This window comes from Photinus pyralis, unplaced genomic scaffold, assembly GCF_008802855.1.
Source record: "Photinus pyralis isolate 1611_PpyrPB1 unplaced genomic scaffold, Ppyr1.3 Ppyr1.4_LG6, whole genome shotgun sequence".
NCBI lineage: Eukaryota > Metazoa > Arthropoda > Insecta > Coleoptera > Lampyridae > Photinus > Photinus pyralis.
The window spans coordinates 35,487,022-35,513,598 of NW_022170663.1; the positions used below are offsets into that span (position 1 = coordinate 35,487,022).

Below are 26,577 nucleotides of genomic sequence, written 5' to 3' on the forward strand. Positions count from 1 at the left end.
TATTGGTTAAAAAAGATTAACAAAGATTTATAAAAAAAGTTTAAAAATTCAAAATTTTTTGAATCATTTGAACCCGAGTTTGAACCTTTTTTAACAAATTTTTTGGTTATATTTTTAATCTGTTTGAATCTTTTTGGATGTTTTGAACATGAAAATTTTCGAAAATTCGGGGAAACTTTCTGACCTGATAGAACAATCTTCAAATGTGTATAATTTTTGTTTAAATAGTGATTTAAAAAAAAACTATTCGACAATTTTGTTTCTTAACTCATCGAGTGTGTACAGGGTGGTTCATATGCGTGGCTCACCATTGGGACCTCTGTAACGGTGAGAGATACAGAGGTTAAATGGCAAAGTTGCCCTTTGTTGTCATTAAAAAAAACGCGTTTGAAAAGTTTTTGAAAAATCTTGCAAAATAACTGATATCCCCGAAAAACTGGTAATGTAAAATTTTGTTTTCATTTTCTCCAGCTTAAGCGGTCGGAAACATACCGTTAGCACCATCTATGAGAACTTTTTTTTCAGAATTTGAATTTCTGTAGCACGCTAGATATAGACGCTGCAGGTTCTTATTTCTTATGGACATTGGATTTTTACGGAAGAGACATTCATTGAAATTTTTCATGTAAATTTATGTAAAAGTATAGAGAGAGTGACACGGCATTATTTTTCTTTTTTTGTTCTAAACATTCCGTAAAAATCCAAGATGGCGCCCATAAGTAGTAGCATGTAGCGTCTACATCTATAGCGTGGTATGGAAATTCTGATAACAGATTCAGATTCTCAAAAAAAACAGGGGTCAAGAAGATGCTAACGGGGGAAACCATTTAAGCTAGAGAAAATGAAAGCAACATTTGACATTTTTAGTTTTTCGGTGATCACCGAGGTGATCACTTAGTTATTTTCCAAGATTAATCAAAAATTTCAAAAGCGTTTTTTAGTTATAAAAAGGGACAACTTTGCCCCAATTTAACCTACACTGTATCTCTCACCGTTACGGAGACCCCAATGGTGAGTCACGAATTTGAACCACCCTGTACACAACAAATTTCGTGGAATTCTCTCCATTTTCATTGTCCGGCCAAGAATTGCAGGGGAATTTTTTGTCGAATCTCCAAATCGAGCTCCAAATCTCCAATGTCAGATTCGTGATTTTCACCCCCAGTACCAAATTTCGTGGAAATCAGAATTTTTTCACATCCCCGTTTAGGGGCGCGCCCTTTCGTGGCAGGAATATTGAAAAAATTTCGCAAAATCGGAAAGGGCACACTACAAAACCTATTCAAAAACGAGCCCTCAGTATTTGGTTGATGAGAAAAAAATGAGAAATACAAATTTCACTACTTTTTTTGAGGGCGGCTGTGAATAAAAGCTGCATTTTTACTGAGAGTAATTTCTTCGATAAAAAACTTACTTGTTCAGTTATTCGCGAAAAATGGTCTGAAAACGGTGATTTTTTGGTTGAATTTTTAACACCTGTACTCGCAAATTGTTCGAAAACTCAGAGAAAATTTTATAGAACAAAAGTTGTTTAAAATTAGCACATTTTTCACCCCCCAGAAAGAGTGGGGTCTATCCCCGGGGTTAAAGTAACAACCGGTGCTGAACATAAAATCAAAATGAAAATCGAAAGTGTTTTGAACAAGTATAAATTGTGCATAAAGCACATTTTTTAAAACCGAAATAGCTTAGTAATTGGGCTATAGGGTTGTACCATGCTGTTTTAATCGATTTTTGCCTTCTTGGGGAGAGAATGCCAGAAGAATCAAGCCCTCGCAGACATTCTCCGCAATATTGCATTTTCCTTTTGTGAATACCTTCCTCCGACAAACCGTTTTCGAGATATTCGCTCTTACATTTTTGACATCACCAATGGCTATATTTCTTCCAGACGTCCCAATCCCTCTTTGTGAGTACCTTCCTCCGGCACTTCGCTTTTGAGATGTGAGGAATGATATCTGACCACGATAAGGGACCGAGGAGGACGGGTTGGTAGAAATTAATTCTTTTTGCTGAGACCTTTCATTTAAATTTAATTTAAGTTCAATTATTTTCAATATTGTCGCAAATAGCTAAAATAAGCATGTTAGAGGTAATATTCTTGTACTGAAAACAACAATTGTATATGATTATGTTAGACTGGAAATTTGGGTAAGCCCAGAACGTTCAACCAGACAGGAAATGTGTAGGATAGTGGAATCTTCTATTTGGAACGTTTCAAATATTCAACCCATCATTCTGTACACAAAAGAATTATTTACCTATTATTGTATTGTTAGCACGAAATATGACGAAAGAGATGGAAACGAAAATTTCGGAACACAATGCACTGCAAAAACACCATTAGGTAATGGTTTTTTTAAGCATAAAAAAATTGAAACAAAGTGTAGGTATGATTTTTTTGTTGGTGTATGTTATGTTATGACTACGAGCGCTAACAATATTGGACTGTGACTAATAGCATGAAATCCTACACGATAACAATGTACTAACATAAAAAATCGAACGCGTCGTAAAGTTAAACAAACAATAAATCCACTTTACTCGTGAAGTAAAATGTAGGTTAAAAGTTTTATTTACGATGTTAGCGTACTGTCGTTAATGAGCATATTTTTCAATCAAATTAACAATAATTTTAGGTATTTACTATTGTTCGGTGGTAATAAGCAAGAACCTTCAACAACATGCCAGACGTATAACTCTTGTTATACTTGCACTGCTAATCGCAAGGGCTTGGAACTTGAAGGTGTGGGGAGATACGTTATTGACGAGCGTCGAAGGGTCTTGAGAGCCCTTAAAATCGTGACAGACGGGCAAGCAGAAGGAACTGCAATACCGCCATTGTTCATAATTTCTCAGGAGGGGTTCAAGTTCAACTAAGTGCAGTGGTCCAGTTCTGCAGGTAATACATACGAGACATTTTATCAAAATCCACTCATTGAGGTTGTTGCCAGCCCAAACCATACGGCTCCGACAAATCAGTATTTTTGAAAAACAAATTTTATTAGCGCGCTTTGTGCGGTTTTGTTACATTCTTCGATGTATAAGGACGGCTATTTTTGTATAGGTACTGACGAAAGTGTGTAATTACATGGGGACTGTAAACTCACCTTTCATTAAAAACCAATAAAATAACTAAATTTAGAGTATATGTTCGAAAAGGGTTCCATTATTTTCTAAACACAGATAGCATCTTCTCTCCGTTCAGGATCATGATGGTCTGTTGCGGAGACACCTTCGACGGGTACGTTGCGGTTGTTAAACTAGTGGGAATATAAGAAGGCTTTTGATTGGACGACAGCTCGGATGACAGCAGGCGACATCTAACGTAGGAAATTTACAACACCCCTTACAGGGGTTAACAAAGAAATTCATTTTGTTAACCGAAGCTTTCTTACACTTTGCACAAAACGTGTCAGTATCCGCCATCTTGATAATCAATTTCACCTCATTTTTGATTTTATACTATCGAAATGGGAATACTAACCTGTTTTATAATAGAGATAATTAATTTTTCCAGTTTAATTTTTTAACAAGAGGTCAAAAGGCTAAAGCGTTATTTGTAGAGCTCTTTGAGTTGACACTCCGTGGTGCATCGGTTTTTTAAAAATACTACTGTATGTTACTCCATATTCCATTTGAGCCGCTACCTACACCAATTCAAACTGTCTTGTCTTGAGCGGTAAGTGGTTAGCCGGACAGGAACGCACGCCAAAACTTCAGAGTCGAGGGTATATCGTTCGAATGGGTACGGGACGACTTTCATTAAGGCGCGTTTACACGATGCAAGTACAGTGGCGCCAGTAAACTAACATGGTGTAAACTCATTGTGCAAGTCAACTTGCGTACTAACAATAGTGTGTTTACATTCACTAGCGGCTAGTTTACGAGGCCGTCGTTTACTGGCGCCAGCGTACTTGCATCATTTCGACACGTCTTTAGCAAATAATCATTGATTGGTAATCGGTACTGCGGAATCCATGGCTTATTGCCATTAGCGGCATAAGACCGTCTTGTAGCTCCCTATTACTAATCATGTAAGATAGAAAAAAGGTTAAAACTGCCTATTTTAGTTATTTTTACGTAGAATTCAGTGGCGTACACAACAAATTTTTTAACCGCCTTTTCTGAGATTTGACCTAAAGTTGACATTTTTAAACGAAACACCCTGTGTATCTTAACGTCAATTTTGTTTGCATTTTTTTCGTGATTACATTAATATATCAAACCTATTTTTTAAATTTTATCCATGAACCAAAAATAAAAACAATTTTTTACGGTTTTTAAGTAGTAGGTCATGGATCCGTAGAGGTTTTGTTTTATTTATTGTATCCATGGCAACTAAAATAACCGATACCAATCAATAAAAATGCTTGACCGTCATTACAAAAATTTGAATATGATATATAAAGGCATAATTTTTGTTAACAAACTGAAAAACGTCCTTAAAACTTGTAAAATATATCCGCAAATGCGCCAGCGAAGTGTTGAAAGCAAAATAACAAGAAACAATCTTCCCTAAACTTATACAGCACCAATAAATTCGAAAAAGCTGACAAAAATTGTCGAGTAACTGTAATGACGTGTATGTACTTCTACAAGTAATGATCGATTCTCGTCCTTGTACAAAGGAGTGCATGCGCCGAAAGAAATTAAGGAAAACTCGTCACGACCTCCGTCGGCGAAACAAAGAACATCGTAAAAAACCCTATACTAAGATCAAAATATATTTCCTGCATGAATTAGCTTACATCTAAAACTACCGGCCTAGATGGAATATAAATAAGAGTAAATACTAAATTTGAAGTACGAGCGAAAATAATTAAAATAGAAATACAAATCAAACAGTTAGCGGAATTCAATCCGGAATATCAAACGGTAAGGAAATAACGTTACACCTTTTTTAAATACAGGGTAGACATTGAGAGAGTCTTCCGAGGATCGGTTCTTATTAAAATATATTGAAAGCAAATTTTTTTTAATTTTGACGGTTCCTAGTACTAAATATGAACTTACTACAAACGTAGTACTTAGGTAAATTAAAATTTTCGAAAGCTTTGTATAAAATGGGTTCAAAAATTTTGGATTAACGGCTCGAACAGGAGCAACAGTGGAGCTAGCGTTACGCTTGTAGTCAATATGCTGTTCAAACTAGCGTCGCGAGTGTACCTAACTAGAACTAGTAAAAGTGATAAATTAAGTTACGAGGAAACTGATATTAAAATATACCTCGGAACACAACAAATAAGAAGACTTTTATAGGCAGGTTGCTTAGTCGAAAGATTTAATCGAACACCGAAAACGAGAATGTGGTGTTATTTTGCGAAAAAATTTATACCGTTAGTTACTGTTGCATGAACGTACCGTAAGATTTTATGTCAAAGGATCTTAAGAGGCATTGTTAAAATTTTAATAGTTATTGACCAGTAAATTTGCTGGATTGAAATGCAATGTACGACATTGAGGTGAAATATAATACTCAAGTAAAATAAAATATAGAAATATATTATAAATATTACAAGGCAAGCACGTAGGTATCCAGTTGGTATGTCTCGTCTAGACGTTTCAACCGCCCTTTTCCGACACTTTGTTTTTGAGTTATTCGTTTCGACCTCAGTAATAGATATGTCTTGTCCAGACGATTCTTCTTCGCGTTGTGAGGACTCTCCGCCGACAGACTGTTTTCGAGATATTCGCTCATAAAATGTTGACATCACTAATGGATATATTTCGTCCAGAAGTTCCAATCGCCTTCTGTAAGCTCCCCTTTTGAATTCCTTTCGTTGAGACTTTTCATTAGACGACCTTGAAACATACAACAACAAAACTAAAAGGTGTAACGGATTAGTTTTATCTGAATAGCATTTGTTATCAGGAGAGATAAGTCTCAAATATCAAATGATGTGTAGATATCTATTTTTAATTATGGTCTTATGTTATTACTTATACTACTATTTGTTGTGCAGGTTCGTAGTATGGAAGATAAGAAAGGATCTCGCGTGGGTGGTACCAAAGTGTCTCAAATAGCCAACATCTTCCAGAACAAGGCGCCCATCAGAGAAGACATAATCACACCGTTACGCACCAAGCCAAAACACCTAGAATCGGATAAAAAAGAATCGGAAGGTCCCAACGTTACAGTCATGCGTACCGAATCACACGTAGCAAGGTTTAACAACGCGCGAGCGTTATTCGAAAAACTGGGTGAAGAAAATCGCACCACCAGGGATAAAGTAATTCCGCTACAGTCGACTAAAAGTGCTTCCAGTATTTTGGACGTGAGATCTCGAAGTAGTTCCGCCAATAGTGAGAATAGGGATACGAAATCGCATCACGGTTCAAGGTCGCCATCGCCTCCTTCGCTTTCGAAAGATGGTCTAAATAATTTTAGTAATAGTGTACCTGTGTTAAACAGTAGTGTTCCCGTTGGCAAAATGAACGGGCATAAGGTCAACGGGTCGGTTAATAATAACGAAAGCGTTACGAAACTTGATGAGGAAAGGACTAAACCCTCCATCATGAAAAAACCCGAAAAACCCGAACGAAAATTTAATAGCAAAGAATTGATCGAGAAGCAACGAAATTGGACGTCGCACTTTTCGAAATCTCGCAGTTCGTCACGATTTAATAGTGATCCGAATAAAGCGGAAGTGAAATTTGCGGTAACCAACGGTAATAAAGAAACGGTTAGCGATAGTAACAAAAACATAACGACACGAAGCGCGTCATTCAATAATAAATTACCAACCCCTCCCACGTCACCCCCTCCCCAATTAGAACGCACAGAGCCGGTACGAAGGCAAAATGTCGTGCGACGAAATAGGCCCGCCTCTGTAATTCCAACGACAAACATCACTTCCAACTACAGAAGATCGTTCGATAAAGACTCTACTTCCGAACAACCCGTTATCCCTTCCAATTCGACTGAATCACCTAAAACGTTGTTTCCTAAAAACGAAGTGCCAGAAGTTAATCACGAGTCCTGTCTTAAAAGCAAATCGCCGAGTCAGGATAGCCTGCGACCATCGTCGGCCGCATCGTCGACGTCGTCAAGGTCGCCGAATAGTTTTAGTAAATCGCCCTTAGAGGAAAAGGAACGTAGTAGAGACAATTTGTCCGGCACATCCGGTAGTCTGTCTTCCATTAGTCCGCCGAGCAGTCCGAGTCGGGTTAAAACCGAGGACGAGAAGCAGGAACAGGAGAGCAATGAAAAGTGTTCCGTTACAGGTTAGTGGAAATTCTGATGTTTTTCAGACGGCGGGATATTATGCATTTGTTGTTTGCAAACCAACTTTACTTAGTCACGCGAGTTTGATTCTTTGTAGGTTAAAACTCCACTATTGTTCTAATTTACCGTAGTAGTTTCTAACTCGCAATTGAACGGGGTTTTTATACATACTTCGCTACTCAAGGTGCACGCAACTTTTCCATAAATACTACACCCTCTAGATTTTTGGAGTGCCACGCCAAAGTATAAAACACGCAGATGAAAGCTAATTGCCTGGCAGCCTCCTTCTCATAGTCACGCCCACTCTTCCAATAATTAAAACTAATTTTTCCATCCAATCGAAACGCTTAACACCTACAAATTTACTAAGCGTGGGGATAATTTCCCGGTAAATCACCAGATCTGACGATAACTAGCAAACTTACTAACAACGGATATACCCCTTGCAAAATCGTCGCGTAATCCTACCCCTTAATCTCCCACGACCTCTCTGCGCCTCAAGCTTTCACACGCATTTAAACAGCCAGAGCAGTAAGTAGGACAATAGCTGGACTCTACTGACTGGATTTCACTAGCTGTCCTGTCCAGTCGAGTGAATTAACGTTTACAGGAAGCTAGTTCATTGGAAGCCTTCAGAATGTCTAGTCAGTTCGAACCCACGGATGAGTGCGCATCATCAGTGTCCCGTGAGGATATAAATACAGTGTTTTTCACGCCAAAGGATTGAAATAAATGTTGTAACCCAACTGGCGTTGCGTCGGGCGTGGGCTAGTTCAGTTTACACGACGCGAGTCCTCCTTTGAGTAGTAGCCTGCTACTGGCCCACTAGCTACTCTTGAAGACAGTAGACTGGCGCGACATGTTTCGACTGGACGAGATCGTAACGGGTCTCCGTTGGTGTTTACACGGAGCTGGTTCCAAAGATTTTTAGGGGTACCTTATATGTACTTACAATTGGCTGGAGAAAAACGCAAAAACTACGAGCAGAACCATCTAACTTTCAAGTCGAAACGACGGACGCACTACCGATTCTCGGTAGCAGTCGGCTCGTTATGGGTGGCACGAATGAATTCCTACGTTGAATAATCGGTTCTCTTATGTGTTGGGACGTGAGCCGTAATCGGGTAGGGAATTGAATATTTTGCGTAAGAAAAGACAAGAACAAATAAAATATTACGCGCGCAACAAGGCCAAGGGAAAAACCGAGGGAAAAACCTTCTTCGGGACAAAAACCCCGGCATAACCGACACAAATACATGAAATAAATCATCTACGGCAACAAAATGCAAGAAAAAATACAAAAACAAAACATCTCAAATTTTACGATAAAACCAGGTAATCAACAAGAACCAGACATAAGAGACATCATAAATAAAAGTGGAAAACATGATCAATACACAAACACATTACACAAATATACGATTACTTCAGGCAAAACAACTTGTAAAATGGTAAAAATGCATGTACATAAAAAAACATCAAAATGACATGGCTGTACTCCAGCCTCGACTTATTTAATTACTTAACTTAATTAATTTAACACGAAAAGTACATGTGAGAATGCCAATATTAAGTTTTCATGTTAAGGTCCATTATCGCCCAAGCAAAACATTTTGAATAGACGAAATGTTAATTAGAGAACCCCTTCTAGTTTTGCTAAGAGCCAAGAGCTGCGAGACGAGCACGCAACAGATACAGCGAAGAACCGGGCCGTATGAGGTACTTACTCCACGAAAACAGTTAAACCACTCATACAGAGAAACATCAAAATTTTCTTATAGCTTACGCACCGTCCGGCAGCGGGTTACCAGTAAGAAAGTAACAGATACAGCGAAGAATCGGAATACTTAATAAACAATATAAAGGTATAATCACATGTACAGGGTGTCCCATTAATAATGGTCACAGGCCATATCTATGGAACCGTTAATTGCACAGCTTCGGGGAAAAAATTTTGTTAACAAAAGGGGCCAAGAGAAATCGCTGGAAACTATTTTCAACTTCGCCGCTAGAGGGTGTACGATTCATGGTTAAGTAGACAAATGACTTTTTTCCTAAAATATACCCAACAAACATGCATAATGCATGTATATGCATAGTAATCTTGTATCAATTTTGCATCATTTTGATGGAGCGCAAATTGCTCTAGCTCATAAAATATGAGGAGTGGGGGAAGGGGAACATCTCTTTAAGGAATTGATTGTAACTTCGGATTAGGTTAACAGATTTTCACATAATAGGTCTTGTTGGAAAGAGCTCTCTTCGTGGAATCAGATTTTACATGAAGAGAGTCTATTTAGTAAATGTGATAAGTGGTAGAGGGCGCGATGTGACATTAACATAAACTTTGCAAGTTTTTTAAAAAATTTCAAATGGAACGATATAATTATTATATTATATTATCAAATAAGATGAAAAAGTGAAAATATCAGTGAAAACCGCATTTTGATATCTGTTTTCTAAGCAGAGATATGGGGAAAATACGAACATTCACAAATTTTAATTGCAATATTTATATTCATCCAAATTGGATTTGAAACAAATGAACACATAGCAACCGATAATTATGTCAAAGTGAATGAGGCGATGGCAGTTCAAAATTAACACTCAATCTAAGTTTTTTAATTATGAGCAACAAAAAAATGATTCAAACTTTAAATCAGAGAAATATGAATTAAGTAAATAATAAAAGAAATAATAATTATAATTAACGTAAATGTTCAATGTCTGCCATTATTTTCGACACAAAGACGAGTCTCTGCTGTGTAGAGAGAACAGTTGCTTTAACTTCAGCCATGACTATGAATTACATTTCTAATTCTCGTCACCATATCGTTTCTTGTAGTTGGCCTTGTTAGAAAGACTGTGCGTCTTTTATCCTTTCAAACGAATTTAAGTCTAAGCAAGTTAAGTCGAGTGACCTAGCTGGTCATGAAAAAATACTTCCTCTTTCTATCCATTTGCCAGGATAACTCAAATTCAAACACTCTCGCCTCGACTCTCGCTTACCAAGAAATGTGCCGGGCACCCATCGTGGTGATAGTTCGCACGAATACGTTTAATGAAAGGACTGATAAACTTTCTTTTGTTCTGTTTTCTTTTGTTTCAAAGCCAACTTGAATGAGCATCAATATTGCAATTAAAATTTGTGAATGTATTCGTATTTTCGCCAGATCTATGGTTAGAAAACAGATATCAAAATCCGGTTTTCACTGATATTCTCACTATTTCACCTTATTTGATAATATCATATAATAATAATATCATTCCATTTGAAATTATCAAAAAAACCTGCAAAGTTTATGTTAATGTCACATCGCGCCCTCTACCACTCATCACATTTACTAAAAAGACTCTATTTAATAAAATCTGATTCCGCGAAGAGAGCTCCTTCCAACAAGACCTATTTTGTGAAAATCTGTTAACCTAATCCGAAGTTACAATCAATTCCTTAAAGAGATGTTCCCCTTCCCCACTCCTCATATTTTATGAGCTAGAGCAATTTGTGCTCCATCAAAATGATGCAAAATTGATACAAGATTACTATGCATGTATTTTTTATGCATGTTTGTTGGGTATATTTTAAGAAAAAAGTCATTTTTCTACCTAACCATGAATCATACGCCCTCTAGCGGCGAAGTTAGAAACTTGAAAATAATTTCCAGCGATTTCTCTTGGCCCCTTTTGTTAACAAATTTTTTCCCGAAGCTGTGCAATTAACGGTTCCATAGATATAGCCTGTGACCATTATTAATGGGACACCCTGTACAGTATAACAAGCAAACGTGGTGCAGATAACGGTACTAAAACAAAAGCATAGAGTACTCCTTGCTTCGGTATCAAATATTTTATGCAAAATGTAAGTAATAACAAATTGTGACATGAAATTTAATGGTTAATAGTTAGTGCAAGAAAGATTAGAATGGTTACTACCTGCAAATACACTTTCAAAACACAACAAACAAAATAAACGGTAGACCCACCATTGTACTCCAACCCAGCTCCCCTTTCGAAAATATCGTTAACTGACTAACTTTCTCCCCTAGCTTCGTTATGAAAATCCCCTGGACCAGAACGATCAAAATCGAAAACGCTGTACGAGTGGTTGTATACAAAGCGTATCATATTTTTGTTTCCGATATAAAGGTGTGTTGCCTAACCGTAGGGGTAGGTTACCACACTGTTAATGGAGTCCAGTTATTGACCTCGTGTAAACGCGGCACAACGCTGCTGCTTATGAATAGCAGAATATTTTTAAAAATCAAATCAAAACCTAGAAAATTGGTTCAAATTTATTTCGTAACCCTCTAAAAATGGTAAATTTTAAGTAGGTGGTTTAAATGTACCTACTAAATGTAGGTAATTTACCTTACGGCATCGGCGATTGCATTTGATATGTTTGTGGTTAATGTAGGTGATATCTAGATTAATGTTTACTGTCTGGCGAAATGCCCCCAACAGGAAACCTGTTTTGGTTCTCACATTAAAAGATTTATGCAATGTTTATCCTCGTTAGAGCAACTGATATGTAATAGGTTAATTACTTCTGAGCCCGCGGTGCTAGGTGACATTGATTGACTAAATTTGTACAGTTCTATGCTCCTTTAGCAGAGTCTCGTGCCCATTCCATCAGTACTTTCTTTTGCTTTTCTCCAAATACTAATTGAATCATCTCGATAAGATAATTTATAACATTTCTCTTTCTGTGCAATTACGGCCGGACGTGCTTCGGTGCGCCTGCAATTATTATGCAGACAATTAATACTCATTTTGTATTTTAATACCCTGTTAATAGTGAAACTCTCCAATCCCGAAGTTTCCCAAAATCCCGGTTTATTGTTTCATTCAAATGATTTATTTCGTGGTAGTGATTGCAGGTGCGTTTCCTCTCTTTATTTTTATAAATTAGGTGACGTCTATTCTTAGATTGGTACAGGTTTGATAAAAGATCTTTTTTTCAAGAGGTTCTATTCTTGTACCTTTTTGGCACTCGTTTTTAATAGAGGTTAAAGAACACTTATTCACAATCGGTCAGTAATATTTCTTGTTTTTAAGCGTTGAAAGAGAAGTTGGCGTTTGTTTTAGTATTTACTTCCAAATCGAGTGGGAAATGGTAATTTTCCAACATCGAAATTCCATATATTTGGATAGGAGCCAGTTTACTAAGATTGTAATATAGGCACTTGTCACATTCATGTCCCCTGAGAAGATAAGTTTGGATTTTATTTGGGATTATCAGAGGTTGATTTCATTATTAGGCATTATTTCCAAAATTGTATCCACATTGAATTTATCTAACTTTTGGCTAGCTCCTTCGCCTTTGGCAACGAAGTTGAAAAAAATGGAACAGTATTTTGGTGACTGACATTCTTCCGTCGCGCTGTATAAATTATACCTTGAGTGAAATGTTTTGTCAATTTTATTTGCACAATAGAGAATGTTATTATTTTGTGCTGGTAGCGTAGGAGGTTACCTAATAAATTGATCTGTATTAATAAAATTAAATAAATAAAAGTGTTTTTAAACTTTCAACATGCTTATTTTCATTTCGTTCCCGAGAAAATACCCCCCCCCCCCAAACAAGTAGAAGAGTGCTGCACGAACATCAAATTCCCAGCCCGCAAGAGATCCATTGACCTCAGTAGAACAGGAACACTATTGCCCCCCCCCCCCGCGGGGTTCCTTTGCCTCACATGCCACCTTCCAGGTTGGTGTCTAAGAAGAGAGCTTGTTTTGTAGTGCAAAGTCGTGACCCGGGAATTTACCGGTTGAGTAGACATCTTGAGAACTGAAGGTCGCATTAGATTCAATGAAAGGAGTAACCTCGGTTTGTGGTACAAGGTCGGGCCCTCGGAAATCCCGGGCGAAAAAAACGCGCTGGGCCGTTATACGTCATTCCGGATGGTCTGAAAAGATGGAACGAACGATAAAAAAGATAATTAATTAGAAATTAGATGTAGGTACCATTTCTTTAGAACTTTTCAGGTTTCAATTAAATAAAATTGATCGGCGAAATTAATTCGTGGACTCGCGCTCTGATTGGTGGCGGTTTCTCGGATTTAATTGAATTTATTTATTTATATCTTTGAAGTTAGACTTTGATTTTGATTATTTAATTCGGACACGGTATTTAAAGGGACCGATAAAGAAGAAAGAAAGAAAGATCTGTCCAACTCTTGTGCAGATAACGCGCAATTTATTAGAATACCATGAAGGGTAGAATAACGTACGCTTCCTCTAACAACTCGACGCAACCCAAGATGCCGCGGGCGGCTTTCATTGAATCTAAAGCGACCTTCGGTTCTCAAGATGTTTGCAATAAAAGAGGTCTGTAATGAGAAAGGTAGACTTCAAGGCTTTTATGTTCTGAAACAGTTCTCTGACACTTCGATTAGTATTTGAATTTTCGCGTTTTTTTGCATTAAAAATTTTATATACAGGGTGTCTCAAGTAGGAGGTGTGACGTAGGCATTCATTTTTTTAATGGAACATCCCGTATATTGTGGCATTTTGTTGTTTCATTCCTTTGATGCGCAATAACTGAACACTTATGTGTTTCCTCTTCCTTGGTTAATTTTTGGGCAATTTTGTTGGGATGCAACAAAAAGCGCTACCGTAATAGACAGGGGCGAGATGCTAGTCTACGTATGAAAAATGCGGTATTGTCATTCCGGTTCAACGGCTGAACCGATTGGAACCAAATTAGACATAAAAGGGCAGAGTGATCTCTGTGCTAGCCAAAAAAGCACTTTCTGTTTTCTTTCTTTAAAATTTAAATAAAGTGAACCCTTATAAAATCAAAAATGGCAGGGAGTTCGTTCCAATCCTGTAGTTTCGATTCTACTCGTATTTTACTTATATAAATTTTTTGTTGGAAATGGTGGTAGTCCAGCGTCCAAATCATATTAAGTAATTTTTACGCTTTTAATTGACACCCAATTTGTTCCACTCGGAGGAAGGGTGTGTGTATTTAATGTGAATGTTTAAGCTTGTTGTGCATTTTCGAAAATTGGTGCAACAAAGCTTGTATCCCATTTTAGACATTTTTATAGGGTCTCCGTAAAAAAGTAATATAGTCAAACTTAAAACGGGGTAAAATCAAAATTTGAAAATATTTGCTCGCTTCAGAGATAGGGGGGACAATCAAAAAAAGTGTCAATTTCAGAATGGCCCTATCTTTTCTTAGTTAAAAAGGATCAAAATGTTTATTACAAAAGTTTCTTCATAATAATTTTGGATAATGTGCTTTCAGTATACCTAAGGGCCTAACCTCATTTTTTAAATGAAACATATTTTAATGAGAAAGATAGCACAGATATTAAATTCTCTTTTTAAATATAAAACACTGAAAAAATTCAAAAAGATTGAAATGAATCGTTTGAACCTCTTTAATTTTGTGAAATTTTTTTGAATCTTTTTTTAATTTTTTAAATTACTTGATTTTTCTTTAATAATATCCTTGATGTTTTTGAAGAGAAAATTTTTTAAATCGAATACTTTGTATATTTTTTTCTAGAACGATATTAAATTCCCTTTTCAAAAGTATAAACTAAAAAAATTGAATATTGATTCAAACAGAACCAGATCCAAAAAAAGATTTTATTAATTAAAATCGAGATTAAAATTCAAAAATCGGTTGCATTTTGTGAATCATTAATGTTTTTTTATTAATTTTTAGTTTTTTAAATCTGTTTGATTTTTTTAATGTTTTTGAAGCACTTGCGTATCTATTGAATATCATTCCTAGTGTTACATTTTTGAAAAGTGAATTTAATATGCTCTATTTAGTAGATTAAAATCGAGATTAAAATATAGGTACGGTGCGATAACTTTTTTAGATGACCCCGTGTACTTATTCGGAAAACGGCATATTCAAAAATCATTATAAAGAAACTTTTGTAATTATCATTTATCCGAATTTCTTTTAACTAAAAAAATATAGGGTTATTCAGAAATTGATAATTGCTCCGCCGAGCAAATTTTTTCATATTTTGATTTTACCATCTTACGTTTAACCGAAAAAGAGCACAGCACATGATGTCTATATTACTTTTTTGATCGCACCGAGGATCGCACTAACAATTACGGAGATATCCTATAAACGTGTCGAAAACGGGACACCCTGTAGCTGTACTATGCTCAATTTTATTCTCTATAAGTGTATTGTCATTTAGTTAGGTATTTCAGTGACTGAAATAAGTTCAATTTATTCTTGTAATCCGGATATGAATTGTTCAGTTCTCAAAGGGGCTTCAGAAGTGCAAGTGTTAAAATGCAGGTATTGTCGCATGTGCAATTATGCGTTGAGAATGACCCTTTAAACATGCTACATGTGTTCGTTGATATCATGAAAATAACAGTTGCAATGTGAGCCAAGTTTATTGTTGTACGAATACAATGCGGAAAAAGTAATGATGGAGAACATGTAAGTTATGAGAGGGCAAGTTTTGATACATAGATCATAACTCGGATCATAATTACGGAAATTAATGGATTAAATGGTTCATGTCGTCCTTCTCGGTGCTGTGGTGCGTGCCGCTCTTACGACTGATATTCTTTCGAACAGAAAATAATTTTTTACTTTTTCAAGAATAATTTACTCGTGCCAATCGTTACTGACAATTAATTCTTGTCATTCGTGAACGGGAAGCAAGCGTTTATATGCACATTACCGTTAGCGCCAATAAATTTGACTATTATTACGTACGTTATTAGCATAATTACTTTGATTTATCGTGTTAGCCAAGCGACTTTGTGTCTAATTGTTGTGATGGTCTGTGAAACATTTTATTGCATTATACAGTAAAGTTCATTCAAACCTGATCTATTTGTCTAAAAGCCAATGCGGTTGTTCCACAAGGATCTACTTTAAGCCCACTGGTGTCTGAAGGATATCCAAATGGACTAGATCTACCGGAAGTTCGCAGATACGGAATTATAGTGTCATACACTCATAGTAACTCAGTCGCGAAGTCATCCGACAATAACTCGATCACGAAGTGACCCGACAAGGTCAAAAAAGTAAATGCGTTAAAGCAGTTAAAGCGAGGCCGAAGTTGGGCCATTGGATAAGGACGAGGTCGTTAGGGGAGGGAAGGGGGCAGTTTACATTGCAACCCCCCCCCCCTCCCTCCATGATGGTTTAGTTTCAAATCAAAGATTGTGCACAAGCAAGTTGAATTCCAACTGAGTCTATCGCCGGCGAGACACTAGTGCCAGGCTGTATCGCTTTTCGGCGCTCTTTCGATTTGAAACATTCGCAGCAGGAGGAGACTGAAGGAAGCTGTGTTCTCAAAGAAAGTGTCCACACGTTGACCAAGATCGAACCATGATTAAGAGAGCACATAAGTTAGTTATTGTGCGATGCATCAAGGCAATTCATGTTTCAATTTCCGCGACGAAATTAATGAAGATTCTGCTCCACCAACTTAACCAAAATGAGAGCATGGTAGAAAACGCGCAAAAAATTTAGCTCATGTACATCAAAGCAATGCGTTTTGCAGTTTCCCCAATAAAATTGGTGTATAAATACACATTGCGCTCTACCAACTTATACCAAAAAAAGAGTATAATTGAAAGAATTCCCATATTTGACCAGACATCATTACAAATTGATTAGAAGAAAGGCATTTCTTGCTGCACTAGGGGGGAGGAGATCTATATCTGTCAAACGAGACATCACGAAAGGAAAAGCCCTGTCTTCTCGTTGTTTTAAAATTTAACGAAACACCACTTCCACCATAAAACCGAGCATAAAACAATCTCCTTCCACATGAATTTTCAAATAAATCGCCAGCCAGCACGGAACGCGCCAAATTTTCCTAATGAAACGCGCGATTCTTCGCAAGATCTGCAATTTCTTAACAGCGTTAAAACACGTGCGTTAATTAAATTTCACCTGATAATAACAATTCTTATCGCAAACGACCAGATCGATCCAGATATAACTTTACAACCTAACAAAAGCGATAAAATCAAAATAAAAATAGAAAAACAAATATTTACTGAAATACAAATTTAAGTAATATAAACCAACTTTGTGTTTATTCGTAAAAAACCCGCCAGATTTACTCCATTGCATACAGGGTGGCCTATTATTACTGCTAGTGTTAAGCCCAAATTAACGTCTCCGTGACGTAGTTTACACAACATTTTTCATCGGTCGGCCGCAAGATCGTGTCTCTAAGCTCTCTCGCCTGCTGCCTGTCTGTCCCATACTCTTAACATGATAAGAGATAAGAGATTACATATCGTAGCTTAGAATTTTTGAAAAAACATTACAATTGTGTAGTTTAAATATGTATCCTTTGTGTGCAACCCTCCGTTCTCGACATGTTATCAACTTGTTTTGATTGCATAGGCATAATATACTTCACGTTCATACCTTCCCTTCCCCCTTTCCTTTGTAAGTAACTTGTCCCAACTTTCCGTTCTGGAGATTTGAAGCTTTAACATCTACCAATTCGCCTTTGTAAGTAACCTCTTTTCCGACATTTCGTTCTCTATATAGTACAGGGTGTCTCATTAGTGAGTTATCGGGAGATATTTCTTTTCATGAAGTACAGGGTACCTATTCCAAATTCGAGGGTGACCCGAGGTGACCATTGGGATGTCGGAAATCGTAAGAAGAGATTTTTTTGTGATGATATTTGTCTCGATATTTGTAGAGAAAAGAAACGTTTATTACTTTCAAATATTTTAAATTTCAAAATCATACAAAAAAACAAAGAACGTAAAAATAATTGTGAACAAAGTAAATAAGTATGTAGTATAATATATAAATAAACAATACACATGACCAAGAAATTGCCGTTTTAAATAATTCTGCCATCTTTTGTTCGCCATGGAACCCAGAATTCTGCAATAAAAATACGTTAATTTGACTTTTCAATAACTCCAAAATATGAAAGTATGAAAAAGTGTAGCTTTATAACCAAAAACCCTGTATAAAAATTGTGTATCGCGATGGATCCTACATAAAAAAGTGCTGTAACAAAGATTTAGCCATTTTTAGCGCATTTTTTAAGAATTAAAAAAAATGTGCTATTGTTTGCGTTTTGTCCGTCCGGCCGCCCGTCCATGCGGACCCACTTCTGCCGTTTCGAACTACTTCTAGGGGAATAGTCCTAGAATCTTGGAATTGTTTGCAGTAGGTAGCCTATTTATTTATGTATTTAGTGGTGCCAAGTGGAATGGTATTCTAATGAAAGGTCTCATCGAAATAAATTGGTTTGTACAAACTATATCTTTCCCGTGCGGCTCTTTTTCGAGATCAGCGAGCAACGGCGCTCGAGGGGGGAGGGGAGGGGTTAAAAATTAATTTTATCTCTCATTGTATTCTAATTAAAGGTCTCACCGAAAGGAATTAATTTATACCAACCATAGCCCTCCTCCTCGACCTCTTATCGTGATCGGGTATATTCCCTTATACCTCAAGAACGGATTACCTATCGGAAGAGGGTACACACAAAGGGCGAATGAGACGTCTGCAAGAAATATATCCATTGGTGATGTCAAAACAAAAACTATTTCGGTTAAAAAAAATGCGCTTTATCTGCGCAAGAGTTGTCCACAATGTATACTTGTTTTTTGTATCTTAAAGTAAAGAATGTTTCCATAAGAACGTGTCCGATTTGGATCACCCCGTACACAGTGCCCCATAAATGTGTCGTGAGGTACAAGTTTCAATATTTCAAAAATTCTCAAAAAGGGACAACTTTCCCTCCATTTAACCTCCACTGTATCTTTTAAGGTTCTGGACCACCCTGTACATATAAAAATATTTTTTTTGTTATGCACATTAGAATAGCAAACAATCTGTATTTTAACTTTTTTGTAGCATCATTCCTTTAAGAGATATGACCCGATTTCTAACTAAGGGGACCCTCTGTATATGAAAAGTTATGATCGATGCCGCTTACAGGGAGTCTGAGGGGGTGGAAGTTAGTAAACAATTCCTTTTGTTACGACCTTTCATGAGAGCACCACGAAGCCTGAAAGGCATTCCTTCCCGTACAACTCTACCCCCTGTACTAACGTTGCATAAAGAACTAAAAATCTCGTATTGCTACGTGTAATTCCGTAAGTTATAGCACAGACAACATATACTATGTTGTCTGTGGTTATAGGCATTTGTGGTCCTTTTTAATTTTGACCTTGACAATTCACCTCTAGGTCAACCATATTAGTAGCCGCGTCTCGAGGAATATTTTAGAAACTGCATCTTTTTATTTCAAACTGTTCAGCTTAAAATCGATGAATTGGCGGACGGAACATGTAATATAGCACCATTAAAAAAACTGAATTCGGTCAGATATGTTGAAACAAACAAATTAAAAATATTGTAAGTACCTATCTTCGAATTTTCCTTTAAAAGTTTAAAGTGAAGCGCAACGTGTCAAAAAAAGTTGAACTTAATTGAGCACAAAGTTAATGCTAGGAACTTTTCGGTTCTTGCGGTTGGGAACATGTCATTATGCTTAGGTGTATGCTAGGTTGCATAACTCAATGGATCGTTCACCTAAGTATAGGCCGTGTAACTTTTTGGTATTGGTATTTAGTATTTAAGCAATGCTATTGGTGACTCACAGTGATTGCTGTAGCCTTGTAGGTATCTGGATTCTGGACATGTCACATGCAGGCTCTCCATTTGGTAGCAGCACTTTTGCCAAAAGAGATTGGCACCTAGAATCCTCTATAAGGACAGTAGCGCTGTTTTAGTTCAAGTGGAGGGTCATGTATTCGGCCATAATTCGCAGATATTTTAAGGTTGGGTCCATATAATAAATCGTTTTTGTTTGATAAACGCTTATAAATATTTCACAAAAAGGGAATATTAATGAAATGTATTAAGGTTAAGGTGTTGCAGTTTATGAAATTGTTTATGAACCTCGTCGTCGTCGCCGCGCGTCAAGTTCGCATGTGCAGCCTTAACAATCCATTCATTGTGTATGCATACCGTTGAATGTTGACGGTCTGAATGAAAATGTCATGTCAATCTTGATGCTTAATGATAAGTAACAGCAATTGTAAGTGTGGGTCGTTGTAAAAGGAACAAACAGCAACACCAAACAAAAACCAACTGTGTAGGTCTACATCAATTTATTTATAGATCAGTATGTTTGGGAGAGGCCAGACTTAAGCTTCTGCTAACTTCTGTCTTAGTCCTATTTACTTAATTATTCCGTATTAATTTCGGAACGAAAAAAAAACGCGCGTTTTTCGCTAATTACACTCACCTAATTCGCATTTTTGTGCACAGTTGTAGTGAAAATGTAACCGCCTCACTTTAACTTACGGTTTATTAATAAACTCCCAACTACTTTAAAATTGAGCGACGTTGTCTTGTAGTACACATTGATTGAATTCTATCATAATTTATGTATGAAATTAGTGTCTCTAATGGTGAAGTACATAGGGAAAATGTGTTTGCGCCTTCGACTTATGTGCATCGACTGTTCAGGTGAGCTGCAGTACCTACTTCTATGTTAACAATTACTAAACAAACGCACGTCTTGTTTCCATCAATTTTTATGTTGTAAAATAATCAATATTCACCGAAAGTAACCTCAATTGTAACCATCAATAATTATAATTTGAAATTAACGGCGTTTTTAATTTTTAATTAGTACGGCTATTAATAATTTGATTAGTGTTTATTAGTTGTAATTACACCATCGGATTTTCTAACTTTCTAACATTTTTCAGCTTCATTTCGAACATTTTGAAAGCGTAATTGAAACTAAATCGAGTGTCTTTTGTATTCTCATCTTGGGAATGGCAGTTCCGCTGTTGTCTGGGAATTTCCTTCTTACACTAAGGGGTGATTCATTTAATTTAAATTTGAAGGCACATTTTTCTGTGACTAAAATAAGCATGCGAGATTGAACTTGATTTAACTGTGGAAAATTACAACTGTATAATCATATAATGTTTTTGTAAACCTTATGATTTATGGAAAGGGTTTAGTCTTCTAGGTAAGATGCAGCAGGCACTAATTTGTATGCCATCATTTTGCATTGAAGAATAAATGGTCGATCACATAACGTCTGAAAGTTAGCATTTTTCCATGTAAATGGGATAAAGAATATTAATCACATTTAAGTTTTTACATCGCCAGTAGATGTGTCTTGCCAAGGCGATCTTTCCGCCGTTTGAGAGTACCCTCCTACGACACTCCGCTCTGCAGATATTTGCACTGAACGTTTTGATATCACCAGTAGTTGTATTTAATCTGTGCCAGTAGATATGTCTTGCCCTGACTTTCCACTTGACACTTCGTCCAGATCATTCATTTTGCCTTTGAGAGTACTTTCCTCCGACAAACCGTTTTCGAGATATTCACTCTTAAAGTGTTGACATCACCAATTGATAATTTCTTCCAGCCGTTCCAATCGCCCTTGTGAGTACCCTCCTCCGACAATATGTTCTTGAAATATAAGGAATCATATCCGAACACCGTAAGGGGTCGAGGACTATGGTTGGTAAAAATCGAGGTAAAAATTAATTCATTTCGTGGGGACCTTTCATTAGAGTACCATGAAAAACAGTTTCAGCCCCCCATCCCCTCTTTTAATAAGGGCTCAAATAGAAGGGCGGTAGTTGATAGAATACAGTGCAGGCCTTTAATTAGAATTTCATGAAAGATCAAATTAATTTCACCTCCCGTCCCTTCCAGTCATCTACTGATTTCGACGAGACCTTTCGTTGGAATCCCATCAAGGGTAGAACATGTGCCCCCCCCCCCTCCATTCGCAAAAGTTTTACTTGGACAACTCCTCTAAAAGTAGTTCAAAACCGGAGAAGTCGGTCTGGACAGACAGACGGACGGGCGGACGGACGGACGGAAACTGTGGCACATTTTTTTAAATTCTTCAACAATATGCTCGACAATGTGCTAAAAATAATAAATTACCCTTAGACAAGCGTATAGGATCTCGTTTTCTTTCTTGGCACATGTTCAAAAACGAAACTCATCAATAAGCAGGACGTAGCTCGTAGTACGTAGCGGGCAGCGAGGCTAATCCAATTTCGTATTCACGCATTTTGTGCAAATTTTGTTGTTTTTTTTGTGTAAGTTTGGTTTTAAAAAAATTGAAAAAACAATCTTAAACTTACCATTTTTGTGTAAAAAAGTGTTCGTACCAACGAATCGAACCCGAGCATGGGTGCAAGCGGGTATCCTAGCCACTAGGCCAACGGTCGGCAACCCGCAGGCCACATGCGGCCGCGAGCTGTCTTGTTACGGCCAGCAGGATTCTCGCCGCCAGATAATTTTCATGAATATTTTGTTTTATTTCATTTACATTATGAGTACAATATATAGGTAAGTTAGGAGTTGTATTTTTAACGCATTTTTGCAAATTTATTTGAAAAAGGTAGCTTTTAATCTCACTTTGGCCGGCTGGCTGGTTGACAACAAACGCGGACTGGTAGAAGAACGCTTGTAGCAAGACAAGGAGTGTTAAGTGTACCTACCGGAGCCGAGTAATTAACAACTTTAGAAACCGGGTTACATGATGTGGGGTCGGCGACATCTGGGTGCTATCACTGAGCGTGTTATACTATGTGGTGATTTTTCAGTTTTTTCGCGTGTTTTCGAAAGGTAGTCAGTCGACTTTGGGCTTTGGGAACTCGAATTACAGTCTCATTTTCGTGTCGCTAATAGATGCTCGAGCTGTGAGAAGTGCCCCAAAAATTGGGGTTTTTAGCGAAATCAACCAAAATTGGAATTAGGATGAACGAGACGTCGGAAGTGTCTACCGACAAAGGGAATGTGGTAGCCCGCGATAAGATCTTACTGATGGTCGAGTCAAAACTTCCAACGCGAATTCCGGGAAGTCGGAAGTGGGTACCGACAAAGGGAATGTGGTAGACTTCGAGAAGATCTTATTGATGGTGGAGTAAAAACTGGATAATAGAATACTGATCTGTTACACAAAAATGCGCTTCAGTCCCTTCAATCTTACTCGCGGCCAGTTGCACAAAAAAAATCCAGGATCATTATTTAATCCGGTATTACGACATTTGATTGGCTTTATACTGCAGTATGCAACCAATCAAATGTCAGAATTCTTTTTTAAACTCAGATTTGGCAAATAATGTAGGATTTTGATTATAATTCGCTTTCCTGCAACGGGCCGTCAAGGTATATGTACTGTAACAACATATGACCCAAGTGTGGACGTACGGCCCACACTAATCTCCGCGTAAAATATTTGGCCCTTCCACAACAAAAGCTTGCCCTGCACTAGGCTATTGTTGAAAATCAAATATTTTACATTCTTTTCCCAACAAAAACACCCACTTTTTTGTTCTCTTATCTCATTCCGTAAAAATTTAGTATGGCGTACATAAGAAATAAGAAAGAAGTAGCCTATAGCTTCCACATAGGTATAGCGTGTTATGGAAATTCTGACAAAAGATTCGGATTCTCTGAAAAGGACAGGACTCTATACATATACGAGGTTAGTGGGTTTGGTGTCTATTGTAAGATGGGGGTCCGATAATATTTGTGATGTCGACAAAATTTGGTGGGAGAGGAGCAACATCAAAATAACGAATCCGAAAATTCGAAACACATTCCAACCGCAATTCCTGCTGTGATTTCTAAGAATGTCATGAAATTTGATGGATACACTCGATGCGTTAACAAAAAAAATGTCGGAACGCTTTTTTTATTTGAGTTTAAAAGGATGATTCGCATTTTATCGTTGAAATAAATTAAGAATGTTGAAAGATATGCTCATTTTGTCAAAAAGTGCACGCACATGCGTAAATCGAATGTACTGGGTGGTCCATATTGGAAGGAAAGAGTTAAAAAAATGGACCTAGTTGTCTGGAGCACATATAGAATCTCTACTCGTTTGGCCGCTAGGGCATACCTACTTCTCGAACTTAGTCGATTTCTTTAATGCCCCATAACTTTCTTATAACTAAAAAATTAAAAATTTTTCTTAGAGTACTTTAATGCAAAATCAATCGCGATACAGTTTTTATACAGGGTGTTTGGTTTTTTTATACGACCCTAAACTACATTTTTTTATATGGACCACCCTATACATTTTGGGAGTCCGTTGCTTGTGGCACACACTGCACATTTTCTGCACAATTCCTTCACATATTCTTTGCAGTTCACCCAGTAGAATCCTTCCCGCACCTTAACCAGGGTTTTCATAATTCCTAGATGGCATCCTGATATACCATCGTGCATTTGTTGTAGTACTTCATTCTTTTTTGGCTCTCCGCTGCACCCTGATGGTTATGCCATTATCACTTTTTAGAACACTCTTCTGAGCACCATCTTCTAACCTCAACAAGTCTCCCTGAGACCAATACGCTTTTAGAACTGGATCGTATGGAGATACCTCTTCCCAGGTGGACCCATTCTCTTACCATTTTAAATCACGTTCATCTTCTTGAGCCTTCCGGGGTCCTTGCGGTGCCCAAACCATCACCCACAAGTACCATGCATCGTGCATCTTCGTGCTTCAATGATGTGGCTTGGACGCTAGGATGACAGTCTCCGGGGCTCAATTTGCTAGCTCCTTCCCTTTGATCCGTTCTAGTATTGCCTGTTTATAGGTCAGTCTACTGTACAATTTCCTCTAATGTGTCCGTTTTTATCGCAGTCCTCGTCGTTTCGTCCATTTCTCCAACTGCTCCAACTCCTCTAATCTCATATTTCTTTTATTTTTTTGTTCCTTTCTTCTATAGTCGCGCCAGCTCAAAGCTTGCCGCGTTTCTCCGTCGCGAACACCATCGATGAACGTCTGCACCGCCAGCTGTTGTATAAAGCTTTCTGGAGCCGTAGGAGGTCAATATTATCAAACGGTCTTTATCAGCTTGGAGCGCGGCTTGGACTTCTTGCAAAGTTTCTCCTGATTTTTGCGTTCGGTTCTTTAATTGGGCGTAATACAAGTGCTGTAAATGTTTATCTCCATATCGAGCTTCAAACAGTGCGGAGCTGGGTCGAGCGTTCTAAAAAACCGCTCGAGCGACGAGCACTCTTATTTTATCAAAAATGCTCGCGAGCGTCGAGTTTTGCCAAGTGAGTTCTGAGCACTCGCTAAAAGTGCTCGAGCGGTTTATCGCGAGCGCTCGGGAAAATGCGCGTGAGCGGAAAAAACGCTCAAGAGCGGAAAAAGCGCTTGGGAGCCAAAAAAAACCACTCGGGAGCGGAAAAAACACTCGCGAGCGGAAAAAACCGATCAGGAGCGGAAAAAGCGCTCGGGAGCGGAAAAACCCGCTCGCGAGCGGAAAAAGCACTCGCGAGCGAAAAAAGAGCTTGCGAGCGGAAAAAAACGCTCATGAGCGGAAAAACCGCTCATCGGCAGAAAAAAGCGCCGAGCACTTTAAGTAAACGCTCGAAAGCGGTCGCTCGGAAAAGTGCTCGCAAGCGTTGCGCTTGGAGCGGAACGCTCGCGAGGAGTACCCAGCTCTGAAACGGTGATACAATTTCTTCAAATTCCTTTTGCTGATGTTCCGGAATCGCACACAAAACATCTAGCGCAACTATCAGAAAAATTGCCTCCTCTTCCACCGTCAATTTACTTAGAGCAGCGGCGGCCTCGAACTGTCTCAGGTAGGTGGACCACGGTTATTTTCCATCCAATACTTACATACGGTTCGGGAGCTTTGCGGGACCATTGTGGAACAGCAAGTATATTTTGTATTATTACAGATTCCACATCACTCTTTTTGCGTTCTTCATTCAATAACAGAAATTGTTTTCGTAGTTCGTCGATTTCAGTTTCATTTTCTATCGTATGAATTTTATCTTGTACACTCTGTATCTCATCTTGAATCATAGTTCTTGTTGGCCTACTTCGATTTTGGCTTCCATTGTTTGTTGATCGGCTTTCCTTTCTTGCATTAATTGCAGAAGTTGCTTCATTTTTTTAAATGTAGATCTGGTACTGGCATACACTTCCACTAATTGTTTACTTAAACACAACCCCACACCAGACACCAGTGTAACGTAAATTTAATTACGTCGTTTATTTATTTACAAATTATTAACAATAACTAACAGTGCGAACTATTTATTACTTCGGCGTCGTAATTGGAACTGCCGTGTATCGCAATCCGATTTGCTTATATAACAAAACACCGTCTTTCTCGGTAGTTGTCGGTTGCTTCCGGACACTTCCTAGTTTTTCTAGAATCTCGAACAAATACCTATGTTATATTTCTCGGAAAGATTACGTCTCATCCGCCTTCGCGCCTCGAGATACACATGTCTGAGTTCTGCGTGTAGTGGGCTGGCTAGCAGCTACCATTGACTATTTCAAAATAAATAAATCACCATACATTTGCAATAGAAGAGGAAACCCAATTAAAATATCTCT

General features: G+C 37.7%; 1 protein-coding gene across 5 annotated transcripts in view; it reads left to right on the top strand.

Moving 5' to 3' along the window:
- The window catches only part of LOC116173971, a 61,248-nt gene that overhangs the window by 14,540 nt on the left and 20,131 nt on the right, over nucleotides 1–26,577 (top strand). For all 5 annotated transcript variants that reach the window (XM_031491714.1, XM_031491718.1, XM_031491719.1 and 2 more), the window contains exon 2: nucleotides 5,967–7,227. In XM_031491714.1, coding sequence (XP_031347574.1) covers nucleotides 5,976–7,227 — 1,252 coding nt within the window. In that variant the 5' untranslated portion in view covers nucleotides 5,967–5,975. The remainder of the gene's footprint in view (nucleotides 1–5,966; nucleotides 7,228–26,577) is intronic.